The following is a 10,406-nucleotide window of genomic DNA, read 5'->3' on the forward strand; positions in this document are numbered from 1 at the left end:
CGGATTGCCTCTCACAACAAGGAACCAATCAACGCAAACAGGTGAAATTAGTTACCCCCCCTTTTCAATAATTGTTGTTTGTTGAAAATGTTAGCTAACTACCTCGCTCCGCCAGATACTAGCTAGCTATTTCTTCAAGTTACCATAACGGTAGGTTACTAGCTATATTTTTTGTATATAGCTAGATTCCATAGCTACCTAGCGTTAGTTTGTTCCTTGACATAGCTATCTACTGTAGCTAGCTAATGTTGTTAGTTAGTTAGCTAGCTAGCAGCTAGTTGTCCTGCTAATAAAATGTTTTTGGGCCTATCATACTATTTGTGAAATGGTTTTCACATATTAGATTTACAGTACAACTTAAACTATTCTATAAGTAATAGGTAGGTAATAGCTAGCTACCTGTCTTGTTCTAGCTAGTTCATAGCGAAGTAATGTTTATGCTTTCCTCTGTTAATGTGTTAGTATTTATTTTGGAGGCATTCTTTCTGGATGGGGTTTCAGCGGTTCTAGCTGCCACAATCAACAGATCCATGTCTTTTCTGGTGAGTGAACTCCGTTAGCGCTCCCCTGCCTGTTGGCATTAAAGCCCAGTCTAGAAAAGGTATCAAATACTTGTGCTGAATCCTTACCAGTCAGTGTCACAGCAATGATCAGTTACTGGAGAAGCGATTTACCTGTGGTATCTGCCCTCTCTCTTTCTTTCTTCCTCTCTATCCCAGCGTTGGGTCTCAGAGAAATTGAGCGTGGAGAGCCTGAGGGATTTTGAGTTTTTTGGAGGTAAGGTCAAAGGTGATGCTGAAAAGGCTTCCCCAATCAACTGCTGCTTATACACAAGACTTATCATCAGCTATGAAGTTGCCCAACCCTCATACAGAACCTGCTAGCTATATCTTAAGTGCAGCTTTGCTTTCAAAACAAGATATTATTGCATTGCGCAGTTTTTAAAAAGCAACACCCTCTAATAAACAATTGGAATAATACAATTTAAACCTACAGGAATCCAATCAGCATTGGTTCTTTGGCAATATGCGGATGGATACCGCTGTCTCCCACATAGATTCAGGACACGTAAGAACTACTGCTTGCTTCGATGTTTTGCAGGTGTCAAATGTCTCACTGTACCTTACATGTGTGCGATGAAGAGAGTTTGTTCCAGTGTGATGTGTCCTTGTCTGACAGACTTGATCAATGCAGTAAATGTGCAGCCTCAGAATACTGCATGTCAGATTCATATTCTGTTGCGCCGTCGGTCTTTGTAGTATATATGAAGTCGATATGATACTTAGGTCAAATATTTATTTACGGAAATCATATTTTAAGGGAAACATATGTAGGTCTGTTATTAGACACTAACATGAGGATATGAAAGCGTTGTCAATTTATCAATGGTTGAAGAATCAGTTTTCATAAAGAGAGAAACTGAATAGCTAGTCTATGACAGATATAGGCCTAATGCTGATTTTACTGTATGTATCCTATAAGGGGGGGTTGAACTTTGCATCATCTTTATATTCCTGTGAGCTCAGCTCATCATTGCATCATTGTTCGTTCATGCACTTGATTTCAAGTTTGTTTTTGGCTGCTTCCTGTTCCCATGGCAATGCATAATCACTGAATCCCGCTGGACTGAATCCTCACTGATTTAACAGATTCATCTAATTAGCCTAGACTGAATCCTCCTTGTGACAGGAGCCAGCCAGCAGCATTGATCCGACTCCTGCAACAAACACCACATGCTATACTTTACACTTACAGTGTACGTAAGGGTTCCTGAGCTGCTCTAAACACAGATCCTTCTCGTGTGTGTGTGTGTTTGTGTTTGTCATTGATGTGGTTTCTCTACCACAGAGCAAGCTCAGGGAAGCTCTCACAGGAAAGTAAGTGCGGTACTCCAGTCACGGCTTTTGATCGTTCCATCTGCCTGTTTGTGAGGGTGTAGCCAACGTGAATGAATTCACAAGCCCTGTGTGCTTTTGTGCATGGGCATCTGATTTTCAATGCTGTGCTGTATGTGCTTTGTGTTTTGAGGCCCATCCTACTTCACCCACCAGGGTTTCCTATTGGGGGAGTAGGGAGATTGGTAGAGCTTACAGTAGTGACATATCCTGTTGATGAGACATGGTTTATAGGGGGTTGGGTTGGAGGAGAGAGCAACTGAGGTTGTTAAGTATGAAGGAAAGATGTGATCAGTATGTGGATAGATGGATCACCCCATTAATACTACTTGTTGCCTGATGGCTCCATCGGTTGCTCCAGAGATCAAAACAAACAGTCCTTCCTGATTCATAAAGTTGACCACAGGTCCGCTCCATAGCAGGAGTAGTTTGTGTCTTTTAGAGTGGGCAATGACGGGTCATCCGTAATTACCAGGCTTAATTTACCTGCACTTGTCTTTTACGGCTGTCATGGAAAAGGGCTGTTTCGTCTCAGCTGACAGATAATCTCCCTGTAATGCTGGCCTTAATGGGCCCTTAGGAACCTCAGTGTGGTCTTAACATGGTGGTGTTACTGTTTGCTTTATGGTTTCTGTTGTTCTTCACTGAAAGTCCTCACTAATTTTGACTGAGCCTGTTTCATGTTTGTGAAGTAGTTTAAGTCTGAAGTGTGGACACTCTTTGTCTGTGGCCTGTGTTCACTGTAGTTCTCCCTTACTAGAAAGCAGAGGGCATGTAGGTGGGTGGTGGGAGGGTATGAGCAACTGGGGTTATTTGTTCATGTCTAATGTGTCACTGTTGTGGAAATCTCTGCATCCACCAATGGTTGTGAACTGGAGTTGGATGGAATGGATGGAGTTCCATGTGTTCTGTTTTTGGCAACGCATGGCAACTCCGTCTGAGTGATTTAACGTGATGGGCATCTACCTCGCAATGCTGGCTGGAAATTGGTAGAGAAATGGTTATTAAGCTGTTACTACATTTAAAAAAAATTAATAACCTCATACATTTAGGCCAACACCCCATACCAGGGCAATACAGAGGGACCATTTTGGTTGCATATGCATCTAAATATTTTACTATTACCTGGAATTTTAATTTGGGAGCACCAGTGACAGATTTTTCACCTAGTCGGCTCGAGGATTAGAACCAGCGACCTTTCGGTTACCGGCACAATGCTCTTAACCACTAAGCTACCTGCCACCCTTATCATTAATAACTTGAATATTTTTCATTGTGCTCCTACATTTCTTTATGTGCTCCTACATTTGTTCAACTTAGGAGCACATGTGATCCTTGTAAAAAAAAAAAAATGTCACCATAGAGCCCTGCATACATATTTTTTTCTCCAGTCAAGCATTTTGAAAGTGATAGTATGAATCTGAAAATACGTTTTTTTTTTTTTCTGAGCATCTTTTAAGACTGTTATTGGATCCCCGTTTTGTAATTTGAGGTGAAACACACCAGATACACAAGATCCTCACGTCTACGCCCAACAATGGGAGTCGTTGTCCCAAATGTGGGAAGGCAGGCGACAAGCTTAAGTCCAAAACAAGCCCATAGAAATGCATTGGGCTTATTTTGGACATATTTTGGCAAGAGTGACATTTCTTGCTTCATCTCTTCCTCTCTGAACACACTCATACTATTTTTTTGGGGTCCCCACTCTGCATGTATCTAACCATGAGCGTTAATGTTTCAAGCACTATGGTGTGATGAGGTTTAGAGAAGGCATGATTCATAAATGATGTAGCTTCTTGCTTATAATATGCCACCAACAGAATTCAAACCTGAAGTTAGATGTTCTCCACTCAGGTTCCACAAATACTGCTCGTACACACTCCGTTCTGTAGTCTGCCTGTATATGATTTAGCATCAACCATCACGTCTGACCAAGCCTTTGCAAGCCACTCTCACAATGCCACAAGTAACACCCAACACTAAGGGCCAATATATGCTATCATTTCCAAAGCTAACTCCTTCCCTGTTGCCGCCTCTCCCCCCAGGCCCATGAAGACAGCCACGAGAGCCTGACCTCACTCCCACGGCGGGACACCATGGGAAGCTTCCTCCCTGACAGCAGCGCCTATGAGCTGCTAACCATCATAGGTCAGTCAGTTTGTCAGTCAGTATCAGGCTTCCAACCTCAGTGACTGGGCTGCCAAGGTGCTTGTTGTTGAATACATTGTTCGTGCTCCTGTCTCTAGTCTAATTTTGTGTGTGCGCTTGGTGTGTGTGTGTGTTTTGCTGTGCTAGGTCGAGGCCTAGAGGACTTGATGACCGTAAACCTTGCCAGATACAGACCCACAGGGGAACACGTAGCAATCCGTCGGATTGACCTGGAGTCCTGCACCAATGAAATGGTCAACTACCTGCAGGTCTGGACCTATCACCATCCATCTATCATTCTACCATCCATCTGTCACATTTCCCTTTGCCTCTGCCAGGCAGACTGACATCAGTCAAATCATCCTTCTCTTTATATCCCTCTCTTTCACTCCTCCCCTCTGAATGCATTCATCCCTTGATTTATGACATCACCTGTTATGTAATCCAACCTCTCATCTCAGTCTGTCAAATTTGTATCTATTAGATATAACTCAATGTAATGTCTCTGTTTCTCTCTGTCCATTAAACCTAACCCAGTGTAATCTCTGTCTCTCTCAGGCTGAGCTCCATGTATCTAAGCTGTTCCACCACTCCAGCATCCTGCCCTACAGGAGCATCTTCATAGCAGAGAACGAGCTGTGGGTCATCTCTCCCTTCATGGCCTATGGTGAGGATTCACAGACAGGAGAGCACTCACTGTAACACTACTCTGGTCCTAGTCAAATGTAGTCAAAAGCTAAATGTAGATGGGAGGACTCTAGTTACCATTCCCACACAAAGGTAATTTGTCTCCACCTAACCCTACTATTATCACAGTCCTCTGTGCTCTCTCACTGACTAATGTAGTGTCTAACATGTCCTAGGGTCGGCCAGAGACCTGATCAGCACCCACTTCACTGATGGTATGAATGAGCTGGCCATCGCCTACATCCTACTGGGCATGCTCAAAGCCCTGGAGTACATCCACCACATGGGCTATGTACACCGGTAAGTACACACAAGCACAGGACTTTTCATGCAGGAATGTGACATGGCGTCTAATTGTGTGCGTGTTTAGGAGCGTGAAGGCCAGCCACGTGTTGATCTCGGTAGACGGTCAGGTGTGTATGTCTGGTCTGCGGAGCATCATCAGTCTGATCCGTCACGGCCAGCGGGCCAGAGTGGTCCATGACTTTCCCCAGTACAGCATCAAGGTGCTGCCCTGGCTCAGCCCAGAGGTGCTGCAGCAGGTAACACCATACCACACCTGGCTAGCATACAATACCTTGCTTTTGGTATACTATAATACCTTTGTTTGTTTGTATCGGTCAACCCTAAGTAACCACTTGTTGTGTGTGTGTCAGAATCTGCAGGGATACGACTTCCGGTCAGACATCTACAGTCTTGGCATCACAGCCTGTGAGCTAGCCAATGGACACGTGCCCTTCAAAGACATGCCAGCCACACAGGTGACTAGTGGCCTGATCAACCCCGCACCCTCTCTTGCTTCTGAAAGATCATTTATATTCTGCTTCTCACTTGACTGGCCACTCTCTCTCTGTCCATTCCTCTTCCTCCCCTCTGTCCTCTTCATGGTCTTCGGTCTTTAGATGTTGCTGGAGAAGCTGAACGGGACAGTCCCCTGTCTGTTGGACACCACCACCATCCCCCCAGAGGAGCTGACCATGAAGCCCTCCCGCTCTGGGGCTGACTCTGGGATCTGTGAGGGCCCCAGTGCCGGAGGGGCCCACCACTCTAACGGAGAGCCCTCCTCCTTGGGGAGCCACCCCTACAGTCGCACCTTCTCTCCCCACTTCCATGCTTTTGTGGAGCTGTGTCTGCAGAGGGACCCAGAGAAGAGGTGAGCCACGCCAAGCTGGGCTGCTGGTCCTCACATTGATTGTGTTATGAATTTTAGCTCATTTAATTGTGTTTATTTCCCCCCTCAGACCCTCAGCCAGTGCTCTCATTGGTCATTCCTTCTTCAAACAGGTGAGTAGGATCTAGCTCCTCCCTCCTCAACAGTCATGTAAAAGCTTTATTCATTCACACAACACTTGATTATTAGAATCCCAATGAGATATGTTTCCATTCTTCCCTAGATCAAGCGCCGGCCATCGGAGGCTCTGCCTGAGCTGTTCCGGCCCGTGACACCCATCACCGGCTTTGAGAGTACCCAGCCGCAGGACTCTGCCTCTGGGCTGGCCAGCCTGGAGTCTGGCCTCAGCCACATGGATGTGGATGACTGGGACTTCTGACCAGAGGAACAGGAAGCAGACGAGGAGAGGTGTGTGTGTGTAGTAACCAAGAGATTTTAACAGGAGACGCTCTGAGAAGACTTCGGACTGGATTTACGTTTTGTTCTTATTAAATGTCCCATGTAAATAATGTAAACTAAGGAGTTACTTCTCCATCTGAGTTTAAAAGCCAGCCGCCATCTTGCTATCGCTCTAGTCTAAAAGATGCATGAGCAGACAGACCCTTGCACTGAATGACACCTAATTCCTCTCACGCACACATCTCTCCAGATTCTACTAAAAGCTCTGGACCCATCGAGGAACAGTATGGGGGAGTATGTCCAGTTGGCTCTTTCACTTGCCAATGGAGATGTTCCATTAAAGGTAGAGCAGGGAAACTCTACCTCTTATTTGATCTGAGCTGCACTCGACTTGGCCCAATCTAGAGCCATCTGTTCACATTACCAAGACCAGGAACTGACGCTCCGACCGCATTACCAAGGGTTGATCCAATCAGCCATCTAGCCAGCACAACAGATGGAAGATTCCAGAAGTTTGTCCCAAGGCTATCACGAACCAGACAGTGTTTGTATTTCCTCACAGCTGAGAGAAGAAGCTCTCATACTGAACCACCAGTTTTACAGGAGAGGGAAGACAAAAAACATATGTTTCTACCTGAAACCCTGAAGATAGCAAAGCTAGTTAACACTAGACTGTGCCAACTTAGGTCCATGTATTTGATTTATCTTACTGTTACTGGCCACTTATGTCCTGTGAATGTTACAATGGTGCTTGTTTCAGATAGTTTGTCTAGGTTTCAGGAAGAGAAGAGAAGAGGGGAAGGGAAGGTGTTGAGCAGGGGAGGGAAAGTGTTGGGAGTGTCAACTATTTTACTTGATAATAAATACCTTTCACCTCTGGGCTCTCGCTGTCATTGTATTATAAGGAATCAGTCAATAACTATTACAAAATCGAGTTTTATTCCAGAAGGCTTGACATTGACACAATGAAACAAAACAGGGGAGGGGAGATTTATAACAGACACTGATGGATTTGGATGGGACAGGTACTGTATTTACAGTAGGTTGCTAATCTTCTTCATCAGAGGGTGGCTGGTCAAGCATGGCTTGGTGTTTGGCGATCTTGGCTGCCAGCTCTGTAGAGCGAAAAAACACTTTTAGGGCTACTGCCTGGAGCTGAATAACTCCACTCAGCCGTACACAGGCATGAATATTCAAGGAGCAGTGAGCTTTTTCTATTTACCTGACTATAGAGACTAGTCTTTTACCCGATGTGCATAAGCGCTTGCCTGGCTACCAAAACTCCTTGCTCTGGCCAAACGCCACGCCGACCAATGTTAGTTTCTTCTCCGCAATGAATCTGGAGCAGAGTACCTCCCCTACGGAAATACGTTCTAGACCATCTGATTGTTCCCAGAAACCGATGGGTTGGGCCAGAACACACGACGGTAAAGCAACGTTTAGAAAATTCGGCATTGGTACTCTGATTGGTTAGAGATGATCCAATTGCTGATGACTTTTGTACAGCACTCCTCATTTTGACGTCACCACAAATGACTTCAATGATTGCGGTCTCAGACTGAAGTATGTAGCGAACGATGGAGCAGAGGAAGAATTCAGCTTGAGTCGTCAGGCTACATAAGCTCCATGGTCAACAACAAACTACTGTAGCTTTATATTTGTTTTCTTAGCCCAAAGTTATGCTTTGGTGGATCATCCGAGGCCATTCCCTACTGTACATGCCATATACCACTATGCTGACCATGGTAATTGAAATGCATTATCCTCACCTTTAGCTGGGTTGAAGACGCCGTTGGTCTGGACGTTACACACATAGCAGCGCTGGGACTTGCGGTAGTGCTGAAGAGCACAGGTCTCACAGAAGTAGTGCCGACACCTGCGGGAGACATGACATGAGTGGTTTGATTAGCAATCACTGCTGGAAGTTTCTCTACACACACTTAACGGTGAAGGAGTTCTTAAGGAGCATTGTCTTACTTGGTGATGACAGGGTTCTTAAAGGACTCTCGGCAGATGAAGCATTTGAAGGGCATGTCCTCCTCGTCACTGCTCACCTCGTAGTTCTCATCATCTTCATACAGACCACACATTACTGAACAGCTGTATCACAAACATCTACTCTCTAATCTTTGATCAATCTTAAATCTACACAGCCCCGTGTTTCTCCCCTGTTGTGAACTCACCGTTGGCCCCATAGCGCCCCTCGTCCAGCTCCCTCTCAATCTGCCAGCCATGTTTGTAATCTGAGCGGTCATGGAGGAACTTGCAGCTGTCTAAGAGGGGAAAAGAAACACACAAAGGAGACTTTCAGAGACTTCCACAGATGATAAATTAAAGTAGGGAAAGAAGGACCCGCGCAAAGCTCTACATTGGGGGAGGCAACTTTACGGCAAAGCCCCACTCACCTCCAAAGCCACAGAAGCCAGTCTCTTTGTAGTCCTTGCAGATGTCTGGCTGGTAGTCCCACCTCACTGTGGCCCTCAGGTGCTCTGGGGCCCGTATTGGTCCCTTCCTGACAAAGAAAATAGAAAACCGTGATGATGCAAATACATAGCGAAAACATTTAAATAAAAACTTTACCCAAGACATTTCAACTTTACTCTGTCACACAACATGCATGCATACCTGACCATGCCAGAGGATGCATTGCCCATGGTGGAGTCTTTGGGCTTGATGTGCTTTTTGTAGTTGTTCATTCCTCTGTAGATCTTATCATCCTCTTTACCGGTCAACTCCTGGTGAGGATAGAGACCCTTATTAAGCATTTGCGGACCAACGTTGTCCCAATTTACTACACAAGACTGGGGGAAGAATGCAAATGATACAATACTAAGATGTAGATACACTAAGGAAACAAAGTTCCTCCAACTAGGGACAGATGTCTTACCTCCTGGATCTTCTGACTCCTCTCAAAGATGGCCTGAGCATCATTGTCCTTTGCTGTGTCCAGCTCATAGATTGCAGTTGCTCCCATGTCATCTGGCCCCTCTGGTTTCTATGCACAGAGAAGGAGGAGGACGAGATTGATAGCTTTATACAGGGCAGAGCAATAAAGGGGTAGGTAGGGTATAAATACAAAACATCATTAATGGTAGAGGAGAGGTCTTTTTCAAAATAACTCACCGCTGACCTTGTTGACTTGTAAGCAACAGTGACTTTCTTTCTTTCTTTCTCCTCATCACTTTCAGCAGATGACACCTCGTCTCTCTCTACTTTCTTTGTCTGGGGAGAAGAGAATAATGATTTCACACTATCAAAAATGTTAAGTATAAAGAATGATTCGTTTGTAGTCAGTCACGCGACGTTACCCTTTGAATCATAGGGTTTGCTGAACCCGTCTTTTTTTCTTTTCTGACGACGGCATTCTTGTCTTCGTCACTGTTGCCATCTGACAATGGAGGAGGCAATGAGACAAGCATCAGAATGTGAGTGGGACATTTTCATGTTTACAGTACTCGGCCATTGTGGGTTCATTTGTCACTTGCACAATCATTTCCATGGCTTGGGTGTTTTATAGCTGGCAGTAGTTTTGTTTTTATTAGGCACAATCTTAACGCCTAACTAAATAAACTTCAAATGTTAGCTATCTCGCTAACTATTACTAGCAATATCTAGCTAGGTTAGTTAGCTAGCTTGGCTATTACTAGTAGCCATTGTTTTCATGTACAATACAGTCTTTTGGTTAGCTTTTGAAACAACACTGAGTTGGACTCAAACATTGTAGCTCACCTTTGTCGCTGTCACTGGCTTTTCTCTTCCGAGCGTTGCATTTTTTGGTTGATTTTTTAAATAGAAATGTACATGTTGCCTTGGGCTCCCCTGACTCCGCCATCTTTCCTTCTGTTTACAACAAATTGGTGACGTAACTATTTTAGAGCGACCTCTAGCGTAGAGGAGCCACAGTAGTCCACCTTACATTTCTATATATATATATATATATATATATATATATATATATATATATATATATATATAAAATGTTTTAGTCATTTAGCAGACGCTCTTATCCAGAGCGACTTACAGTTTTAGTGAGTGCATACATTTTTCATACTGGCCTCCCGTGGGAATCGAACCGAGAAGATGCTGGCCAATTATCTACCTTACAG

The 10,406-nt window shown here is 44.6% G+C and overlaps 2 protein-coding genes across 3 annotated transcripts; one reads left to right on the forward strand and one right to left on the reverse strand.

The window, feature by feature from the left end:
* Positions 1 to 70: 70 nt before the first annotated feature.
* On the forward strand, positions 71 to 7,180 carry LOC311103544 (STE20-related kinase adapter protein alpha-like). 2 transcript variants are annotated; one of them, XM_084145129.1, is made up of 13 exons: positions 71 to 150; positions 463 to 542; positions 720 to 777; positions 1,849 to 1,877; positions 3,941 to 4,043; positions 4,191 to 4,312; positions 4,602 to 4,710; positions 4,907 to 5,030; positions 5,101 to 5,272; positions 5,387 to 5,491; positions 5,633 to 5,883; positions 5,972 to 6,014; positions 6,125 to 7,180. In XM_084145129.1, exons 2-13 carry the CDS (start codon positions 531 to 533, stop codon positions 6,278 to 6,280), a joined length of 1,284 nt encoding a protein of 427 aa, XP_084001255.1. In that variant the 5' UTR covers positions 71 to 150; positions 463 to 530; the 3' UTR covers positions 6,281 to 7,180. The 2 variants fall into 2 exon arrangements, with proteins under 2 accessions (XP_084001255.1, XP_084001254.1); XM_084145128.1 differs by lacking the exons at positions 71 to 150; positions 463 to 542; positions 1,849 to 1,877 and having other exon boundaries at positions 6,125 to 7,177.
* A 40-nt stretch (positions 7,181 to 7,220) lies between these two features.
* Positions 7,221 to 10,164, reverse strand: LOC311103512 (E3 ubiquitin-protein ligase RNF113A-like). Its single transcript, XM_084145087.1, has 10 exons — positions 10,030 to 10,164; positions 9,609 to 9,688; positions 9,424 to 9,522; positions 9,188 to 9,295; positions 8,926 to 9,035; positions 8,706 to 8,812; positions 8,484 to 8,573; positions 8,278 to 8,371; positions 8,070 to 8,176; positions 7,221 to 7,415 (listed from the first exon to the last, which is right to left on the reverse strand). Exons 1-10 carry the CDS (start codon positions 10,130 to 10,132, stop codon positions 7,348 to 7,350), a joined length of 966 nt encoding a protein of 321 aa, XP_084001213.1. The 5' UTR covers positions 10,133 to 10,164; the 3' UTR covers positions 7,221 to 7,347.
* Positions 10,165 to 10,406: the final 242 nt, after the last annotated feature.

The sequence above is a fragment of the Coregonus lavaretus genome (assembly GCF_964263955.1).
Source record: "Coregonus lavaretus genome assembly, chromosome: 28".
Taxonomy (NCBI): Eukaryota; Metazoa; Chordata; class Actinopteri; order Salmoniformes; family Salmonidae; genus Coregonus; species Coregonus lavaretus.